The sequence below is a fragment of the Daucus carota genome, chromosome 1 (assembly GCF_001625215.2).
Source record: "Daucus carota subsp. sativus chromosome 1, DH1 v3.0, whole genome shotgun sequence".
NCBI lineage: Eukaryota > Viridiplantae > Streptophyta > Magnoliopsida > Apiales > Apiaceae > Daucus > Daucus carota.
The window spans coordinates 27,543,965-27,566,214 of record NC_030381.2 but is presented as its reverse complement, the minus strand read 5'-3'; the positions used below and the strand labels follow the sequence as shown (position 1 = coordinate 27,566,214).

The window sequence follows — 22,250 nt, the reverse complement described above, 5'->3', positions numbered from 1 at the left end:
TTAAGAAGCCGTCCATGAAGCTCTCATTCTTCGCTCATTACACAAACCCTAGTCTCCCCAAACACGCCTCCCTCCACATATACATAAGCAACGACGCCGTTTCGTGTTTTCTCTCTTTATGTTTTCATCGCCGCCGGAGCTGGATCCGAGATTCGCCGGAACTGAAAGTCGCCGGAGAGTTCATGGAGTCGACGGTGATGAGTAACCGGAATGAGTCGAGCTGGGGACAATCACTTGGGAAATTCATGACAAAGACGGTGCCTTTAACAAACCCTAATCCTAACCCTATTTCTAACCCTAGTAATCATAAACATCTTTCCAAATCGTCGAAGAAGAAGAAACAGTTTCACGCTCTTAACGGCCGGCACGATGAGTCACCGGTGGTTATTCAATCGGTGGCGGACGATGCATATTCGTACAATCAAAGACCACTGGATACTAATCACGGAGATGCCGGTGGTTTTAATCACGCCGCTGGTGGTTTTGTTAACATCAAGGTTTCGACTTGTTCGAAAGCCGAGCTGAGGGAGTTGAAGCGGAAGCTTCAATTGGAGCTGAAGCGAGTTCGCGAGCTGAATGATCGGATCGAGTCGAGGCAATTGGTGTCTCAGTTGCCTCCCAGATCTAGCAACGAAGCGCCTCAGTTTCCCCCTAGATCCAACCATGGTAAAATGAAGAAGCTTTCCGGTCAAAAGAGGATGTTGCCACTTGGTCCACCACAAATTCAAAGTCAATTGGAACAGAATCTGGGGGTTCCGAGTGGCAATATTGAGGGGATTGAGGAAATGATGAAGTCCTGCAGACAGATTTTAATTAGATTGATGAAGCATAAGCATAGTTGGGTTTTTAATAAGCCGGTTGATGCGGCTGCTTTGGGTCTTCATGATTATCATTTGATTGTTAAGAAGCCGATGGATCTGGGGACGGTTAAGATGAATTTTGGGAAGAATTTGTATTCTTCACCGGCTGAGTTTGCATCGGATGTGAGGTTGACCTTTAATAATGCAATGTTGTATAATCCGAAGACGGATGAAGTTCACCGGATGGCAGCTCAGCTTTTGTCTGAGTTTGAGACGAAGTTTGGTCCGATTCAAGATAAGTTGGACCAGATCAGTACTCGAAAAGAAAGGAGTGGTTTTGCTAATATAAATAATGAGCTACAAGGGAGTTCTTGGAATGAGATTGTAGTACCTCATTCACCACCAAGGCCGAAGAAGCCCAAGACTAGTCTTGTGAATTCAATTCCGAGAAAGGTTGAAAGGATTCCTGAACCATTGCAGAAGCCAAATCAATCTAGTGGCTCTAACCCCACAAATTCGAATCCCCCTGTAGCTCAGTCACCGAGGATTCCTCAACCAGCACCGAAGCCAAATCTGTCTAGCGGCTCAAACCCCTCGAATTCGAATCCTAGATCAGCTCAATCACCGGTGACAACTCCATCTCCCGTGGAAGCTCAACCAGTGAAACCTACCAAACCGGTTGGAGCAGTGAAAGGTGCTTCTACTACAAAGCTACCGAAGCCCAGGGCTAAGGATTCAAATAAAAGAGAAATGACCATGGAAGAGAAGCAGATGTTAGGAGTTGGGTTGCAGAATTTGCCCCAAGAAAAAATGCCACAGTTGGTGCAAATTATAAGGAAAAGAAATGAACAATTGTCTCAAGAAGGTGATGAAATTGAGCTTGATATCGAGGCACTTGATACTGAAACACTTTGGGAGCTAGATAGATTTGTGACTAATTGGAAGAAACTAGTTAGCAAGACAAAAAGGCAAGCACTAATGGAAAATTATTCTGCTGTTCAGACAGTCACTACTGATACAGATGAGGTAATGTCGGAATCTTATTCTTCAATTTGGTCACATTGTTGATTTCAATTGTAGGTATGCTGAGTGCTTTTTTTTTTTTTGCTTTGCAGGCTCCAGCCAGTACTAGAAATGATGGTAGCGCAAAAAATATGAAAAAGGGAGAAGGGGATGAGGATGTTGACATTGGGGATGAGATGCCGGAAAATAGTTTTCCACCTGTTGAAATTGAGAAGGATGATGGTGGGCATGGTCAGGATAATGGTATTAAGAATGGTACTGGAAATGGTAATGCTAGTAGTAGTTCGAGTAGCTCTGGCAGTTCTGGCAGTGACTCGTCTTCTTCAAGTGGTATGAGCATATATCTTCTTTTTTGTGTGTGTGTGTGTGTGTTAGATTTGATGTGTTTGTGATTGTAGTTGTGGAACTTACTTATCATGCATATGTCAAAACAGATTCAGGGAGTTCTTCAGGCAGTGACTCCGATGCAGATGAAGCACAATCATAAAATTCAAGTTCAGTCAGGAGGCACCATGAACTTTGATTAAAATGCACTACCTAAGGAAGTAGCACAGGGCATTGCCTGAGAAGCACCGGAATGCAAATTAATCCGCAGTTTCTTGAAAATGTTGTTTGTGGTTATTTTCTTAGGTATAAATTGTAACAATGTTTCTGTTTGTTATGATAATGCTAATTTGTGTTGCCAACTGAGCCAATTCCCATTTTATAATCCGCAGAGTATCTCTTTGAGTGATGAGTTGTTGCTTGGAAGAAGGAATCGATAAGGAGAGTGAAGAATTGCGAGGCTGTAGCTCTGCTCTGGATTCTACAACTATGTGAAGCCAGGAGTGTAGTAGTAAAAACCATGGTAGAGAATTTAGATGATTTCTAGTGAAGTTTCCCTCAAATTAGAAGCTCTTAGCTTTCTTCTTGTACATATCATCTAACACTAAATATAGTACCAGTTCTTTGATCCTTGCAATTTACTTGGGTTGGATTTTGTTCTCTGAATAAAGGCATAGTAATGAAGAAAAAGAAACAAGATCTTATTGGAGAAGATTGAAAACCTCAAACATACACTATTAAAGTCTGGTTGGTTGTTGAGAGCATCTTTTATAAGTGCATCACCAAAGTGTTTGGTTTGGTATGGTGTGGCACTATGGCTGTATGCTGGTGGAAAAGATGGGAAGAACAATGAAGTGGAGACACATGTAAATGAAAGTATTATAGTAGGGTTGTTAAAATGATAGAAGCCAACAATAATATAAGCAAAAGTAGTTGCTCTCACATGCTTCATGCTTTAAATGTTAAAGTTGACACCATCTAACACTCTGTGAACATGGTTCAGCCAGACAGCTAACCATTTTTCCAGCTGTTTGACAACAGGCAAACTGAGAACTCCTCAGATTATGGTGGTCCTCAACCCAAAGGCCAAAGCCTTGAATGTGAAATTCAAAGCTGTACTGTGTTCCTTACCTTTTCCTGTTGTCATGGACTAAAATTCCAATATATTCGAGTTCCGGGTCAGCGATGTTGGAATCCTGGTTCCGTCACTGCTCGTAACAAATCTAGAGATAAACTTGTAGGTGAATATTTGAACTGTTACTTAGCATCTCATCAAGGGAGCAGCAGGCAGCTTCACCAATTATAAAGAGGCTATTTAATACAAAAAAATCACAATCGAAGGCAGTTGGACTTGGATCAACATAATATTGGAGTTGACCCACATCCAAAGTCAGTCTCCTGTTAATTCTAGTACTTATTTAGCTGTAACTGGAGATTTAATTTGTCTATTGAGTATTGAATATGGCCTTATTTTCTCCCCTTCTAGAATCTATATTACTCATGAACAGCTCATGATGATAGTGACAAATATTAATACAATTATTATAGTGCTGGATCAACAAATGAGTGGAAGAATATAGAGATGATCTTGCAAAGAAAATGTTGCACGGACTAGAGCTGCATAAATGATTGGTTTCTGTTTTGACCTTTTTGTACCATTTCTGATGCAGCTGTTGGCATATATTTTGTTGAGACAAGCATTTTATATTGTGGAGATTGGTTTTATTTTATTTTTGTCAATAATTATGCACTATTACAGTTAGTGGAGATATGCTCTGTTATTTATCATAGTCTTAATCTTTGCATTTCAGATGACCTTTTGCATCTGTATCCCTCTACTTTTAGATCATTTTCGAGTTACATAAATCTTGCTGTATTGTGTTTTCTAAAATTTTACTCCTCATGTTCACTTATAGAAGCTGTTAAAGTTTGTACAAGTCATAGTTATGCATTGGACTTTATGATCTGGAGTTGATTAGAAATAATGTTAAGTCACTGAAAAAGCCTCTCCTTTGAGCAGTCCTGCAGGCCGCAACCCTCCTTATGTTTCTGATCCAATTTAGCAGTCCTGCATTTGAAGCTGAGTGATTTTTCTAAGCCAAGCCATAGTTCATCGAAAAATCCTTCACCAGTTACCCCCATCCTCCTTCTCCCAGTGAACCTGCTGGATCTGGTTCTATTCTTCTATGCCGCGCCCAACAATATTTGATGGATCAGAACCAACAGCTACTCCGAATTCAGGAGTTCCTCTGTCTCTTGACCTGATGCTGTTCTTCACAGCAAGTAGTCTACTTCCCATTGTAATAAATCTTTTGTAGATTTGTTCCCTTGCTAGATTCTTGTTTTTACCTATTTTCACACATATGTAAACCATGGAAAAGTGGATAACAAGGTCATCTTCACCTTTGACGGTTTACTTTACTACATGCATAATAAAAATAAATAATTCAGTACTAAACATGATTGTCTTTTTAAATCTTCTGAAGTTATCATGATTGATTTGCCTAATTCTGTGCAACCCTCTGATTTAAATCTTGTCAGAAGTGAGATCTGTTCTTACATTCCTGCTCGGTAGCTGTCTTTTGCTCTGTGCTCGGTATTAAGATGGCTAGTTACTTGTGTTTTTGAATTAGTATGACTGTTTGAAGTGGATCATCCAACTGATTGTCCAGAATTAGGTGAGAAGCATGAGCCCTGTGGGATGTGAGTTTTTATGCGACAATGTGATAACTTTGTTAAGGCTGTTAATTAGTGCAGGATTGTTCTTTTCTTCTGCAAAGAAACATTTACATTCGTTTTTGTGTTTAGTGTTACTATGGATTAAAATTTATTAATGTTGTAGGAAACTAAGGATTGTCTGTCTTTTTCGTTTTATTTACTTGTATTTTCGCAAAAGTATTGCATGAATCTACTCATTAATAATTATTTTTAGCATAAATATCTTAGCTATAATTCTTGGAAACAATTATTGAGCTCACTTTCACTTCTGAAACGAGGTTGTGCAGTGGTGTTCATAATTTATGCAACGTTTTGCTTAACATTCTTTGGTACTCGATCATCTATACTTTTGTTTTGCAGGTGCTGAAGACAAGGAAAACAATCTACAGCTCCACCAACTGATCAGCCAACTGTACCAGCTCAGAAAAGGGGATATGAAGCATGGAACCCTGAGATGGATAACATCTTAACTTCAACATTGTATGATCAAATTAATGAAGGAAATAAAGGCGATGGAAATTTTAAAACTCAAGCTTACCAGGCTGTGGTTGATAAGCTGCGGGTTGAAAGGAGTATATTGGCTACTGTGGATCATGTGAAACACCGAATTAAGATTTGGAAGAAACACTATGGTGTGATTTCTGATATTCGAAACCTTACCAAATTTAATTGGGACGAAGAAAAGAAGATGTCAGATCTTGTAGAATGGAAAGCTTAATGTGAGGTAAATTGTTATGTACTTGAAATAATCATGCATTGTTTAGCGTCTATTTTTAATTATACTAGGTCTTCTAAAAAGAATCCAACATCTGCTGGTACTATCTCTGTCCAGTGAGCTGGAGTATTGAAAATTAAAGAATCATTTCATCTATTACATCTATTGTTGCGCGTAATCCAACTGAGCATCCGTGGATTGTATTCTGTAAAATGATTGGGAAGCATTTACTGTTTTCTTAAGAAATGATAGAAGATTTAATTTAGTCTGGCTCATGCTACTACTATCTGCAATTTAGACCTATAAACTAAGACTGATTGCACCATTATTTTACAAGTTGTCATACACATAACATACTCTGCTATGAATTGCTTAGACAGGGATGTTCAATTTGGATGATTGTATTGGTGGTTTGGTTCAAAAGAAGAAGAATCATCAAGCAGCCATGTAGTCATACAGAAAGAACAGAGTCTGTAACAACTGAATGCCAGATTCTATAGTTATCATCTTTAAGCAACAATGAGAATAAAAAGATAGATGACCGAGGAAAGCCCTCTCAAGTAGCACAAGGCCTTAGCAAAGTGAAACTAATACACGTGCATTGTCAAGTTTTATTTAAACATCCAATTGTTTTCGATTTCTATTCGTCAATCATTTGATGCTTAATTTATAATCAACTCTTCTAATATATATTAATGAACACACAATTAATAACAGTTACATCAAGTACTTTTATTGACTCCAAAATCTAGTTAATCATGATGACCATATATAATACAATGACCCCATATATCTGCCGAAATATTCATTAATAAAATTTGTTATGTAATAAAAATAATTATTATTACGTGTTCATGGAACACAAAAGCCCGTTTGTAACAAATCTAGATACTCTGCTGAGTTTGAAAAACCTCAAGGAATCTACAAAGTGGGCTGCGTGTTGCAAGACGCTTTGTATGAAGATTGATTCTCGCTTTAAGCACTCTTTTTACCCTTTTTTCAAGTCTAAATCTTCACCTAACCTTTTTAATCATTATTTAAAGATTCTATTCCACAGCATTTTTTTTCGAAATCCTATGTTAGCCGTTAGGGTGTAATTTTCTCGATTCCTCTGTTAAGGTCTAATAGATAAAAGTTAATATTATAATTAAATAAACGTGTTAATATTCTTATATTTTATATTTGAAAACTTATAAATATCATAATTACGAAATTACAAAATTTTAGATTCTCACTCATCACTTTGATTAATCTATAAATTATGGTCTAATTTGTAAAAGCATCCGTAACAGTTGTCTAAAATAATTGATTAAAATGATATAAGATATTGATTATATACTCCCATAAGATTAGTTAATATGATTGTCTTACATTAAAATTATATGTTATTATCATTTCAAGTAATATATAAAATATATAATTTTAAAATAGGAATAGATGATATAACATTTTTCTGTATATATCATATGATTTACTAAATATTTAGACGTGAAGAATATTCGGCCAAATGAAGTTTTGCAAATACTCTTTATATATACAATTTTATTCATTTTAATTAAGAATTTGAACTATTTAGATCCTCTTAATAGTTGTTTCTTGACTAATTATGGAAGATACTCTTCATAGCTGTTTCTTCACCATTAATCACAAGGGTCTAGTTGATGATTAACAAGTCTTGCAAAGCGAAGTGTGAATTTTACACCGAAGGCGACTTTTTCTAATACACAATAAAGATGATGAAACGGATTGAGCCCTTTATTTCTATTGGAAAAATCAAAGTGCTAATAATCAAATTTTTCTCTCCTTCTCTCTATTTTCTCGTTCCGGCTGAATATTCCAAATCTTTCCGTTTAATTGCTTGTTCTTTGATTGTTCTTGCTTGTTTCATTGATTTTTCTAAAAAATCTTCTTTTTTGAGAAATATTTTCTTAGATCTATATCACCGAAAATTTTGATTTTCGTTCTTATTTGCTGATGGCGGACTTTTTGAATTTGTGAGTGAATCGATTATCTCCTAGTGTAAGTTCGTGGTGCAGATCTAATTATTTTAGTTTGTAGTTGAATTTTCACTCGTGTATTATAATTATAATTTGCTTTCTCTCCGTGATCCTGGTGAGAGTGGATATTTCTCTCTCTTTTGAATTTATCGATAAAAGGCTTCGGGAAATTGTATTTGTAGTTAATAGCTTAACGAATTTTTTGGAAAAAATGGTGAACACAGAGCAAAAATTATAAACAACCATCATCAATTTCAACATTGTTTATTTGTCTCATCTTGGATACGAAGACATGCATGTTAATCTAATCTTATTCTATGTTTGTTCGGCGCGATCATTCTTATAGACGTCGTATTGCTGTTATTTATTGAATTATCTTCTTTTCTTAAAAAAAAACTCCTGTCACTTATTTATTTTTCTTTCATTATTCGGCACGTGTATAAATTATGTATAAACAATAATTGTCAGGATTTACTTTTTTATTTTTTATTCCAAAAAATTCCAAATATCATAAAAAATAATTATAATAGTTTATAAATTATTATTTATAAAATTTATAAAATATATATCATCTGTCCTATTCGGAAACAAGTTAGGGGGCCGAGAGATTAAATGAAATCGGTTTTCATTGGTGAGAGAATAAACAACATAATAATAGAGTTGACTAATTGACCTTATCAAGCTCAATTTATTGTCTTCACATGGGATGACGTGTAATATTAGAATCTATCTCATATTCTAGATTTTAATATTATCTCATGGAATATGGAGTGCCTATCAAACCGGATTCCGAATCTTCAATTTTTCTATTACCCGAGAAGACAAAATATACTCCCTCCGTCCCCCTGAGTTGTATATATTGGGGGACGGGGACGCGGCACGGACTTTAATGCTCCTGTAAAGTGTAGTTGTGTAATTTATTTTTAAAATTTTCTTTTTCTGAATTAAAATTTGGATGTTATATTTTTATTCAGAAAAAGAAAATCTCAAAAATAAGTTACGGAACTATATTTTATAAGAACATTGAAATGCGTGTCGAGCAGTTGAAAAGAAACGTATACAATTAAATGGGACAGAGGGAGTAACAACTTAAATAAATGAGATCGACGTTAACTGTTTAGCTAATACGGAGTATTACTCAGACTACAGTGACATGATCCTACACGATCCTACACTACTTTTAATATTTGGTTTCAATTTTTGGGTCCTCATGGCTGCCTCAAAGTAATATTAAAAAATTCCCGGATATAATAGAATGGAAACCAAACTTAATCAGTGAAAAAAAAAAATCTTGAATAAGTCACGTTAAGTCATAAGTCTTGTTAAATCATAATGTATAAGTCATAACTTTAGCCCGTTGCCAACGGGCTGTTATTCATATTGAGAATTTTGGTTTATAAAAAATAATAAGCTTCTTTTAACTTCTTTTTTGTAATTTTACTAGTTTATTAAATAATTTGTTAAAATATTATCTACAACTAAAAGCAATTTTGTATACGAATTTATACCAAATACAATCCAAAACAACTTCCTTTTAGAAAAGAGAGTTACTATCTATAAAATTTACAAAAGTATTTTAAAAAAAGTAATTTTAATTTTTTATCGGATTTCAGTAAACTGTAAAAACTTAAAACTGATTCGGATTTCGTTAACAATATTCTAAACTTAGGATTTGCTCCTTTTGTTTTATATTTTAATCCCTCTCTTTGTATCTTTGGCGTTTGTTAAGACAATAAGACATACCCATGTGAAAACACGAAAAATTTGTAAACATTCTCTCATGTACATGGAACTCAAGCATTATAATGCCGACAAGTTTCAGTGATTTTATGTTAAATTATTTTATATATTGTGTGCGTATATACGAGTTATTCTTGATATACAATATTTTAGCGGTATAAATTTTAACCTAATAAAAATTATCTAATATTTTGGCACTTTTCCCTAGTAATATTTTATATGACCAATTTACCGTATGTGCAGATGTGAGTGACATTTAGGCTGGGTCAATCGAAAAAAGAGAAATTGTGCTAAACTTATTTGGACTACTTTATAGAAAATAAAGTGATTATTCCACATTACACAATCAACGGTCAACACCAAGCACCACACTTGCATTATACTTTGTAATCAAAATATGGCACTTCTCCATTATCCACACAGGCTCAGTATTACACGTTCATACTACTGTTCGAAAATCCGAAAATATTTTACACCTAATTAACTTTATATAATATTGCCTATGCTAGGGGTGTTCATCAAACCGCCCACACCGAATAAACCGCCCGCACCACACCGCAAAATGTGATTTTTCTTTTTCGTGATGCGGTTGCGAGTTGAAATATTAACACACCGCGCACACACTAACATCTACTTTTTGCATAGGTGGGGGTTTTGATTAGTGGGAATTTTTGTGCATGCAGAGGCCATCTTATTAATGGGATGAGAGCCAATTAAAAATTCACCGACTAATTAAAAAGTTGTTGTCAGTGTGTGCTCAGAAAATCCGTTAATCTAAAGCTAGCCGACACCCGAATAAGAATTTAGAAAATAAAGACAGATAAAAAGAGCAAACAAATCCTCTCCCGCTCTCCTTACGGCCAAGTCAACTTTAGCCTTGAGGCGATCAAGATCAGATGTGAGATGACAACCATGCACAGCAATATTAGACTATTGAACTCACTACATATACACACTACAACTTAAGAAACTAACCAACCAACCATCCGTACTCCCCTCCCCATTTTCTAAGCATGGGAACCTTAGAACTCCAGCCACCATATTCGACTGCAACCGCTGACTCGACGGATATCGGCAAGTATGAAGACGAGGATGATGTTTCGCCGGTAGAGGAGGTTCGACTAACTGTTCTGAACACTGATGATCCTAGTCTACCAGTGTGGACATTTCGGATGTGGTTCTTGGGGCTACTGTCTTGTTGCCTTCTTTCGTTTCTCAACCAGTTCTTTGCTTACCGGACAGAGCCACTTGTTATAACGCAAATTACTGTCCAAGTAGCTACACTTCCAATTGGTCATTTTCTGGCTGCGGTTTTACCAGAGACAAAGTTTCGGATACCAGGGTGTGGGTCGAGATCGTTCTCGCTCAACCCTGGTCCGTTTAATATCAAGGAACATGTCCTCATTTCAGTATTTGCTAATGCTGGAGCTGCCTTTGGAAGTGGCTCAGCCTATGCTGTTGGCATTATTACCATCATCAAAGCATTTTACTTCCGCAGCATATCCTTCGTAGCTGGATGGTTGCTTATTATCACTACCCAGGTAAACATACCTATATCCACACTAACATACATACAGAAATTTCTGTGCTGTAATTCGTATTATGAATATGCAGGTTCTAGGATATGGATGGGCAGGGCTACTTAGGAGTTATGTGGTAGAGCCGGCACAAATGTGGTGGCCGAGCACTCTGGTTCAGGTCTCACTTTTCCGGTGAGTTGTTTTATCGGATCAAATAGTATTCATTTATCGAGATTTAACTGTACAGTGAAAGTCTCTTTTTGTTTTGTGCTTCTATCATCTCATAATTGTTATTATTCCTAGTTGTCCACAAAGTTTCCACCTCTTGATGATTGCTACACTTACCCCTCCAAACACTAAAATTCAGAAAATTGATTAATTATAATTGAAGGATAGTACAAACCTAAAATTAATGTAAGTTGAAGTTAGGCAATTGTACTAACAAGTCATTACCTAATTAATTACCAGAAAGCTACTTGATTAATAAAGATTTGATACCAGATAATTTGCATGATATGAACTTGTTGAACAAAATGGTAAAATATATTAAAAAAAACAAATGTTATTATCAAAACAAATATTTACCCAGGTAAAACTGTTAAAATAATGAACCACGCAAAGATTCACTTTCACAAAGACATATAATATTACAAATAATTACAAATAACCCATAGGTCACATGCAGGTCTGATGATTATAAGCTCTTGCTTTAAAATAACATTCTTTACAGCTAACAGAACAACTTGCAGTAAGCATCTTTTTCAGGAAATTAGAATCAGAGTTTGGTCAAGTTGTTGTAGCCAACCAGAATTATAGGATGTGGACTGTGGACCAGATGAATAGATTTGAATTTATGTGCTCAGCAACAGTGTCCTACGCTCCCCCGGAATAAGAAAATATTCAGATCCCTGGATATGATATATATATATATATACACACCGAAAATATGCCTCGATAGATTACTAAGCTTTCTTAATTCCCATAATTTTCGATCCCTATGAATATATATTTACTTTTATCTTTGATAAATTCAGAAAATAAGGTTATTAATTGATAGAGGTTTCAATTTAGAAACAATTGCACAAGAACAATTCTGCAATCAGTCACATGCCTAAAAGAGGAGCAAAGAGAAGGCAATTTACATAACAAACAAGACAGCTTATCCCTACCTGCCATGTATATGCCCTACATATAGTAGACAACAGTGTCATTATATATCTTTTCTCACTTCACATATCTATCAAAAGATACCACTATTTAAAAAAGTAAAGATAGCATGACTGTAGAATTCTTACTGATAGAGTGGTACAGAGTAAATAATAACTGCTAAATAAATAAATAATAATGCAAATTCCACCGGAGGATGAATAAACGATGACAGATGTCAGGTACATTAAATCCAAAAGCTTTGAGATGTACCTCATTTGACAAAGAGGGGCCAGGATACAGAGAGCTGCATTTGTTAGGTGCCAGACTGCCAATAAACAAAATATAGGATTTGTCGTTAACCTGATAGATGGTTATGGATAATATCAGTAGCTGCTGATTAAACAGGTACACATGCAAAAAATTAGGCTTTTAAGGAAGCACCAAACCAAGATAAACAAAAAAAAACCACAAACCAGTGTACAATGTTGAGCATCCTAAAAATTTTAACATGAAAAGAAAAGGAGATTGCAGTTACTAATTACCATAACACAGAAGCTTTAAAAGGAATCTACATCCTAGTACCTTGTAGAATGAAACATAAGATTAACAGACAGGCTTGAGATTTTCACTGAAACAATATGCACATTATCTTTACAGGAATCAGCAGATGCCTCAGATTTGTTATCGTTTCTGACATGCAAGACATGTCAGACTATTTTGAAGTTCAGTAATAGGAATAACTAACAAAAATTGTTTTCTGTAGTGTATTCTTTGCAAAGTTCAATTTTTGTAATAACTCGAGCCATTTAATGCCTTATTTGAAGTATTACATGTTCATTTTTGACCAACGAAGGTATTTTCATCTCAATGATGATTCAGGGCTTTGCATGAAAAGGATGAAGAACGCATGTCAAGGGCAAAATTCTTCCTTATTGCATTAATTTGCAGCTTTTCCTGGTACTTGATCCCAGGATATCTTTTCTCAACTCTCTCAACCATCTCCTGGGTGTGCTGGGCATTCTCTGGATCAGTCACAGGTCAGCAAATCGGATCAGGGATGAGAGGCCTTGGACTTGGTTCTGTAACAGTAGATTGGTCTGTGGTGGCCTCCTTCTTGTTCAGCCCCCTCATAAGCCCTTTTTTTGCCATTGTCAATGTCTTCCTGGGGTACTTTATGATAATTTACATTGTCATGCCAATTGCATACTGGGGGTTGAATGTATACAGTGCTAAGAACTTCCCAATCTTCTCCTCACACTTGTTTACACATGATGGCCAGAAGTATAACATATCAAATATTGTCAATGACAAATTCCAGTTAGACTTTGAGAACTATAATGAGCAAGGACGGATACATTTAAGCACATTTTTTGCACTCACTTATGGTTTTGGTTTTGCTACTATCGCAGCTACTCTGACACATGTTGGCTTCTTCCACGGGAGGTATCTCTTTTATACTGTACACTTGTAGTTTCTTAAACATGCATAAGCCTCATTCAAATATAATTTTTCTTACATGCACTCTGATATTCCATTGTTTATTTTGCACATATATAATCTCTGCTGCCTTTCTGTCTGTTTATAAAACCTTATTGTAGACATGAATATATAATTATTATCAGTAAGATCATTACCTAATACCAAAAATAACAAAATAATGCTGCTCAAGTTAACAGTACATATACAATACACGATCTTTTACCTTATGAGTTATGAATTTACAAATGAATATTTGTACATGTATACACAGGGAGATCTATGAACGATTTCGGGCTTCATACAAGGGCAAGGATGATATCCATACAAAAATGATGAGGAGATACAAGGACATACCTTCCTGGTGGTTCTATTTGTTGCTTGTAGTAACAGTGGCAGTCTCGCTTGTATTATGCATCTTCTTGAACGATCAAGTGCAGATGCCATGGTGGGGCCTCCTTTTTGCTTGTGTCATTGCCTTCATCTTCACCCTTCCGATCAGCATTATAACTGCAACTACCAATCAGGTTATTAAGCAGAAAGTTTATGTACACCAAATTTTGGCGATTATTAGTACACATTCATTGCCACGAGAACATCTCGAGCTCTGCATTAAAATTTCAAAGGAAATTCACATGTGTATATCAATAAAGTTCTGCATTACGTTCATAGAGGCATACATAGATCAAATAACTCCGTGGTGCTAGACTTTGAAAATCATGCATGTAAAGTTGCTGTACTTGGCCATTTTCCCCAATCATAAATAATTTTCTATCAATCACATGCAGACACCAGGATTGAATATAATCACGGAGTATATTATGGGAATTATATTACCAGGGAGACCAATAGCCAATGTGTGCTTCAAAACCTACGGCTACATGAGCATGGCACAGGCTGTCTCCTTTTTAAGTGATTTTAAATTGGGGCATTACATGAAGATCCCTCCAAGATCAATGTTCTTAGTTCAGGTAAACAATAATCTGTAAACATTCTATTTACTGCCATTTATAGTTTACTCTTAACTGAGACATCTGCTTTACTTTATGCTTTTGTCCATTCAAGTTCATAGGAACTATCATTGCCGGAACTATTAATCTCTCAGTAGCATGGTGGCTGCTAGAGAGTATAGAGAACATATGTCAAGATGATCTACTTCCAGCTGATAGTCCTTGGACCTGCCCTGGTGATCGGGTCTTTTTTGATGCATCAGTTATATGGGGCTTGGTGGGTCCTAAAAGGATTTTCGGATCTCAAGGAAACTATAGTTCCATGAACTGGTTCTTCCTTGGAGGTGCACTTGGGCCAATTGTGGTCTGGCTATTCCACAAGGCATTTCCAAAACAATCATGGATTCCTCTGATTAATTTACCAGTACTTCTGGGGGCAACAGGGGCAATGCCACCAGCAACACCCTTAAATTATAATGCATGGATCCTTGTTGGTACCATTTTCAACTTTTTTGTCTTCCGTTACCGGAAGCAATGGTGGCAAAGATATAATTATATCCTCTCAGCTGCACTAGATGCTGGGGTGGCTTTCATGGCAGTCCTCTTATATTTTTCTTTGAGCATGGAGGATATTGGACTGAGTTGGTGGGGTACAAACGGTGAACACTGCGAATTGGCAACTTGCCCAACAGCCAAAGGCATAAATGTTGCTGGGTGCCCAGCAAACTAAATAGACTAGGGTTGGTAAATGTCATGCACATTATTCAGTTAAAGAATTCAACAAGATGTACTTGCTGCATTGCACGCCTTGTAATTGGAGATGGTATACATTAAAGAAACTATTTACAACTTATTCAAAATTCCTTCTTCTGATTCAAGAATCAAGAGGCATTGAGCAGCCACTGAATCTGCCATATGGTTATTTACATGCACACACATAAACAGTTTCCCAAAACATGATGCTCAGGTGTTTAAATACGATCAGGAAGAGCCAAATCATCAGAATATCACAAGCCAAGCAGCAGGGGTCAACAGAACCAAAAGTACTCTTAAGTCTAAACAAAGCCAAGAAAGCATGTACGACAGCATGGAGAAATATATTGATGAATCTGTCAAGGCATGTTTACCTGCAATTATCTGAGTAGCTAGAAACAGAAAAAAGATAATACTGAAGCAGTGAGGCTATAGTGTCCAGTCTGATATTATGAAATTTGAGGAACACAGTTTGTTGGAATAAAAGAGGAAGTATTAAAAGCACAAATTTATAAGCATATTCATATAAATGTTCCTATTCTGCACATATTACATTTTAGAATATAAGATGCCATCAAGAAAGACAGAAAAAATAATAAACATACAAGAAAGTATGACACCATTGTACTATACCTTGGCATCTTTAAGTTGTATTCACCGATAGCCACTCGTTGTACTCATCCATTCGAATAATGAAGGAGCTAGAGCATGGGAAACCTCCTCCACCATATGCCTTATTCATTAAGACGTAAAAATAGAGAACCAAGTCCAGAAGTTATGTTTGACGAACGTTGATATGAAATATAAAACAAACCTAGTCGATATTAAAGTGCTACTCACCTTTGCAACTTCAGATGTATCAGTGCCCTCATCCGTACTCCTCAAGCACATCTTCAAATTTTTCCCTTGCATGTATATAACAGCTCCTATAGGCCTGATGTAATCACTCTTTGAATTAGCTTATTTTGTGATAGCATTATGGCAAGCATGTTATTGCAGAATAAAATTTCTGTAATGTGGGTTTATAGTCTTCAGTTCCGAACTAGATTAACGTGGCAAGATTAACGAGGCTCGCTTCCTATGATCTGGTGATTTCTGTTCTGGTTTTCACCCTTAGTTTTGATGGGCATACAACCATAGCCTATGTTCACGTAAGTCTGTGGCTGACTTAGCTAATATACATATATGGCCTTACTTGGCTATGGATACCACGAGTTCCCTAGGTAAGGTTTTTGAGGCATGTTATGTGACAAACACTGGAGTTTGCAAGATTGGGCTTTTCTAGTTTTCTTCCTAGGCCTGACCTACAAACTTTGTCATGTTTAAGGGGGAGTCTATCCTCCTTAACATCATACTATTTAAGTTAGTAGCTAAAATTTTTAAAGAAAACCATCTCTATTACCAGAGTAAAGAAAGCAGGAAGTTTATTTGTCTAATTTTATATGCTAATGAAGACAATAATAGCATGGACAAGCTGCAAGCATTACTTAGGACTAAGCAAATAGTAAAGCTTTATAATTCGCCGACTGTACTATCACAGAAAAAGGGAACAGACTTAACCTTTCAGTTGTTTTATTAAAGCACTAAAAACTTGGTAAATCTTAGAATGCATGGAGCAAGTACAGAGTCGTTTAATAGCGGTGAAAATTTTTGTCTGAACGAGCTACTTCTGCACTTCATATTGCCTACATAACCCAATAATCATGTCCTACATAACCCAATGGGCTAAGACCCATAAGAAGGGGGCTTAATGCTTATTATAAATTTTAAAATATAATAATATAAGATCCCAGTTCTCCTAATCGTCTTCCTAACACTTTGAGGTTTTAAGAGGTATGGTTACTCAACATGGTATGAGAGCTCCGATATCATTCGAAATGATATGCTATGTTTACTTAACAATAAAAAACCTACTAAATATCGTATTTGATCAAGTCGTAGGCCCAAATATAAACATATAAACAAACACATGTATTTCCATACAATAAATATGTATAAACTATATACTACTAAATATAAATTTCTAATTGACAAATTTATTCCTCGTCCGGTGTTAGGTCTTTTAGTAATTCAATGGTGCACATAACTATTGGGTTGATCAGCTATGGTATTACTAGGTACTGCATATGCTACAAAAGGTTCACTAATCCATTGAAGTAACTACCTTAATCCAGCTGCAGAACTTCTTCTGCTAAGTTCTTTGCCAATTTCATCACTTAAACTTGGATTTCCATCTGCCCGAACTCCCTAGAACAAAAGCAAACAGATAAAGTTTTTGCTCACATTACAAATAACAAAAAACAAATTTATGTTAAAGCATTTGAAGAGTGGTTGTAATACTTTGGAAAAAACAAATAGCATATGCCTCACTAAGCATGCATATTTATGATCTACTTTTAGAAATACAGGTTATAGAGGTAAATATAGGTATACAGAGGTAACTAGTGCAAATTAATCTGGCCTAGGAAAGGTCAAACGCGCAGTATTACTCTTACAACTATCATCATACATATAATAGGAGCATCTAGTTTAAAGCTTAGGAAAAAGAAACTTACCAGACAGTCCCCGTAAAATCCTCTGCCAAGCCGAACTCTAAATACCCTGTCCAGAAACTTTATTGCTTCTTCCTGTCGAGTACGAATTTGAGAATTCCCCTTGCTAATCAAATCCTTGGCGCATATTTTGAGTAACTGCTCAGAAGAAACTTGGTTCAACTTTAAAACCATATTAAAGTCTTCAAATGAACCTTACTAAACAACAATATCTTCACCAGTTAACAGCAGAAGTCATTAAAAAGAAGAATTCAACCTCTAAAAAATTTAAACTATTAGATATACTACCACCATCACAGGGACTCAAAGATGGAAAAACAAAGTATCATAGAACAAACAATCACTCATAAATTAAGAACATCTGAACATGGTCTGACGAACAGTCAAATGCAAAATTCTAAATTTAAAAGTCTCGTTCACAGGAAAGGTAAATGATAAATGATAGAAGATCACTAAAAAATAATGCACATTTTAAAGTGATTCCTGAAGATTGTCAAAGTATTCAGTAACCTGTTTGTACATATGTGGATTAATGATGCAGTTTAAATGTGAACGACACTCGCTAAGCCCGATACTGAACGCCTTAACATCTTCCAGTGTCCCTCTGCGGAGGTCTAAATCCTCAATATACTTGAGAACCTTCTCCACACGATCTTGTTCCTTCCAGCTCAGCAGATTTATGATCTCAGCCTGAATAAAAGAACGTTTTTATTACACTTGTGTATTATTGCAACTAAAAAGGCCACAGTAGAGATTGTGAAACTTATTGGCTGTATGCATCTACCCTAATGTAGGTTCTAATATCTTGCTGTTCTTTTATCTGGGCAGTTGCCAAGTTGGTACCTATTATCTTTTAACCAAGTTAAAATCATTTGTTAAACATTCTATATTAACATAACTTCAGATCCAGGTCCTTAAACCAACACAGCTATCTCAATTGTTTAAAAATCTGATACACATAAACCATATATTCTAAGACTTCAGGGGTACTAGAAAAACAGTGTTGAATATATGATACATATAAACTATCTGGAGCTTTATACCAACTAATCCATCTCAAAGGTATATAAACATGTGAGACATATAAACTATACATTCTGGATTTCTCAGGGTAAATCATGGCACACACTCAGAACTAATCATAGCTAATTCCATGTACACGATTTGTTGGACAGGCTTAATTCTAAATCTTAGATATAAAAAGACAAAACTATGTGAAAAAACGTGTTGAAATTCAAACTTTAAACTTGCGGCAGGTGCAATTCAACAAAAACATAGCTGAAAATGATTCCACATTAACAAAAGAAACTGGTCTCCTTAAATTTCGATATTGAGCTTTATTCATATGTGATTCCAGAATCCAGAGAAACGTCAATTACTGGAAATTAATTTTATACAAGCATTTTAGATATGAAAAATTGTCACAGTAGAGATGGTGAAACTTATTGGCTGTGTTAAGGAAAACATTTGTCACTACTTGATAACCTCTGATCTAAAGAAACTATAGAGAATTGGGTGTGGGCACAAAGTCCTTCCCTTGTCCGGCTGAACCAGGAGTGCATTTCCCCTAATGTAGGTGCTAATTACCTTCTCTGTCTTTCCTTGGGTAGTTGGTACTAATCATCTTTTACCTAAGTTAAACCTAAACGTTTGACATTCTTTATTCACATGTCTTCATATTCAGGTCCTTAGACCAGCACAGTTACACATGCATCTCAATTGCTTGTCATTGTGATACATATAAACCATATATTCTCTGATTTCCGTGTACTATAAAACCAATTCGTACACGTGATACATCTTAACTACCTATAAGCCTTAGACCAACTATACATTACGAATTCCTCAGGGTACATCATGACGAACACTAAGTGAAAAGTGCCCTGGCCCTGGCAGTGTACCATCAATTTATCAGTACTAGATTCTCATAGCTGATTCCGCGTAAACAATTTACTGGACAGGTTTATTTTAAAACTTAAATATAATAAAGACAAAGCCATGCAAAGGTATTGCTTTGAAATAACATAGTTGAAATAACTCGACAGTAAAAAAAAACTGGTCTCGTAAATGGCAGATAATAAACTTTATTTTTAAGTACTTCCAGAATTCAGATAAGAGTCAGTTACTAGAAATTAAATTTTATACAAGCATTAAGATAGAAAAAAACTTGAACAAAGAAGAAATCAACCCTTGTACTTACATCATTAGATCTCATCTCTAATAGTTTAGCAGAGAAATACTCATACGCGATGGTAGAGCTGCTCCTCTCGGTGTCCATATGAAAAATGAGGTTTTGACTACAGTCTTCTGGTATAGTAATCTTGGAGACCACAGATTTTCTATGATCAAATGCTATCACCCTGACACATACAAAAACAAAAACTGAATGAAAAAACCATCATCAACTTAATAGCAAACAAACTACATTTTTTTTTCTTCATAAATATCTTTATTTATAAAGCAAGCTACACATATGCTTACTGGCACATCGTTCTCCGAGAAAGCTCAGCAGCAAACCCTCTCGGTCCAAGAAAATCAAGAAAATAACACGTCTTAAGCCCATCAATGCATACATCTTCAACCCTACACCATTGGAGTAAAATAACTCACTAACTCGGTACCAAAAGAAATATCACTTCACCTCCCTATAAATTTGCTTTACATTCCTTTACTTCGCACCAAAATCCACAATCCAAACGTAGAAATGCATAGCTTGCTCTCTTTACACATACAAATGCAATAAATTACAAACAATCTCAGGGTAATATATACTCCCCCGTCCCGCTTAAACTAGCATGTTTGACTTCTCTTGGTCAAACTGACCAAGCTTAGTAACTTTTTGGAAAAAAAATATTATCTATATTTTTTTCATAAAATATATTTAAAATGGGTTAATTATCTAATTGGGCACTCACTTCACACCAATATATCATCCGAAACACTCTCAAATTTTCAGTCTCATTTGAAACACTGTTTTCAAAATTTGTATCAGTCTTTAAAATTAAATGTTAAATTTGAAAATAAATCGACAATTTAAAAAGTTTACTCATAGTACTTTAACACAGTAGGCTATAGAGATTATGTAGGTACAATTAATTGAATTTCTGTGTCCAAAAAATGGGTAAAATTGATGGTGGAAAAGATGGGTTATGAAAAACCCTAATAATCCATATATAGCCATTTTTTGGACGCAGAAATTCAATTAATCGTACCTACACAATCTCTATAGCTTACTGTATTAAATCCCCATGAGTAACGCTTCTCAAACTGTCGATTTGTTGTTAAATTTAACTTTTTAATTTTAAGACTGATACAATTTCTGAAAACAGTGTTTCAAATGAGACCGAAAATTCAAGAGTGCCCCAGATGATATATTGGTGTGAAGTAAGTGCCCAATCTAATAATTAACCCTATTTAAAATTGGTTAATTTGATCGAGAAAAGTCAAACAAGTCGGTTTAAGTGGGACCGTGGGAGTAACGAGTAAATGTTTTCATGCATGCAAATACACGAAACACGAAATGTACCTGAGGGGTTCAACCGCCGAAAACGGGAGAACGAGGCAGGGTGACTGAAGATGGGAGTGAAAGAGATATGCAAAGAGAGCAGAGTAAGCAGCAGAGAAAGAAGGGTAGTTGTAGAGCACAATGTTTTGGGTTTTGTTTTCAGAGGCTTTGGTTAGTGCTTCCAGTGCGGCATTTGATCGAAAACCTCGCGTGCATGCAAGTGCCGGAAATGCACTCGTAGGAGCTCTTCTGCATTTCAGGTGGAGGCGTCCTAACTTCATTTTTACGAGCGGTAAGGGATGATATGTAGGATTTCAATCACTTATTCCAGTACGGCATTCAATCCAACCAACTGATATACGATCCGGGGGGAACGAATGTGATTTTAGATTGGAGGTTAAAGTTTATACAAGAGAATGATTTTATAATATTTCAAAATTTTGGGAGAAAGTTGTTTAATTTATGTTTAATCGGAAGGAAGGAGGCTGCGGCTGGTATCGGGGAGATCTCGAGCTAGGCTAGGAAGGAGATAGGGTTGATTATACTCGTGTCAAATTTTGTGCTCCCCAACCCCCTCAATTGTTGTTTACAGACGGGGACACACTTGTAAAATATAGTTTGATAAATTATTTTGAATAAAAATTTATTATTTAAATTTTTATACAAAAAAGAAAAATATTAAAAAAAAGATATGAACTTATGTTTTATATGCGCTTTAAAATGTGTCGAGTAATGCAAAAAAAGTGTAAAAAAATTAAGGGGACAGAGAGAGTAATACAATTAAAGGGGGTGCATGTGAGTTGGGGGCCATTTGGCAAATCAGAATGAGTTATATCTGACTGAATAATATATCTGAAAAATCTGAATCAATAAAATATCTGAATGCTGAATATTAAATATCATTTGATAAATATTTTTTTTATCTTAATGATTTTATTTCCTAATTTTCTCATTAATTAATTAATTTAAGCTTAAGTAATTGTCATATAATAATAATTATTATTATGTCACTGAATGTAATCATATTT

At 35.6% G+C, this 22,250-nt stretch overlaps 3 protein-coding genes and 1 long non-coding RNA gene across 10 annotated transcripts; 3 read left to right on the top strand and 1 right to left on the bottom strand.

Moving 5' to 3' along the window:
- The first annotated feature begins 21 nt into the window (after positions 1-21).
- Positions 22-2,784, top strand: LOC108203417 (transcription factor GTE2). The gene is made up of 4 exons (XM_017372340.2): positions 22-1,826; positions 1,916-2,153; positions 2,258-2,453; positions 2,540-2,784. Exons 1-3 carry the CDS (start codon positions 183-185, stop codon positions 2,308-2,310), a joined length of 1,935 nt encoding a protein of 644 aa, XP_017227829.1. The 5' UTR covers positions 22-182; the 3' UTR covers positions 2,311-2,453; positions 2,540-2,784.
- Positions 2,785-3,785: 1,001 nt separating this feature from the next.
- On the top strand, positions 3,786-6,202 carry LOC135153008 (uncharacterized). Its single transcript, XR_010292487.1, has 2 exons — positions 3,786-5,589; positions 5,957-6,202. It is a non-coding gene; the product is annotated as an uncharacterized LOC135153008 (long non-coding RNA).
- Positions 6,203-10,121: 3,919 nt separating this feature from the next.
- On the top strand, positions 10,122-15,293 carry LOC108204581 (oligopeptide transporter 4). The gene is made up of 6 exons (XM_017374095.2): positions 10,122-10,858; positions 10,932-11,029; positions 12,866-13,429; positions 13,737-13,989; positions 14,251-14,433; positions 14,528-15,293. The coding sequence occupies exons 1-6, from the start codon at positions 10,331-10,333 to the stop codon at positions 15,140-15,142; spliced, it is 2,241 nt and encodes a 746-aa protein (XP_017229584.1). The 5' UTR covers positions 10,122-10,330; the 3' UTR covers positions 15,143-15,293.
- Positions 11,386-21,817, bottom strand: LOC108204582 (uncharacterized). 7 transcript variants are annotated; one of them, XM_064094570.1, is made up of 11 exons: positions 21,244-21,816; positions 20,199-20,300; positions 19,918-20,077; positions 18,228-18,407; positions 17,721-17,855; positions 17,330-17,412; positions 16,006-16,099; positions 15,799-15,898; positions 13,820-15,557; positions 12,257-12,346; positions 11,386-11,710 (listed from the first exon to the last, which is right to left on the bottom strand). In XM_064094570.1, the coding sequence occupies exons 1-8, from the start codon at positions 21,501-21,503 to the stop codon at positions 15,809-15,811; spliced, it is 1,104 nt and encodes a 367-aa protein (XP_063950640.1). In that variant the 5' UTR covers positions 21,504-21,816; the 3' UTR covers positions 11,386-11,710; positions 12,257-12,346; positions 13,820-15,557; positions 15,799-15,808. The 7 variants fall into 7 exon arrangements, with proteins under 7 accessions (XP_063950640.1, XP_063950636.1, XP_017229586.1 ...); XM_064094566.1 differs by having other exon boundaries at positions 12,257-12,311; XM_017374097.2 differs by lacking the exon at positions 11,386-11,710 and having other exon boundaries at positions 12,043-12,311; positions 13,820-15,539; positions 21,244-21,817.
- Between the last annotated feature and the right edge of the window lie 433 nt (positions 21,818-22,250).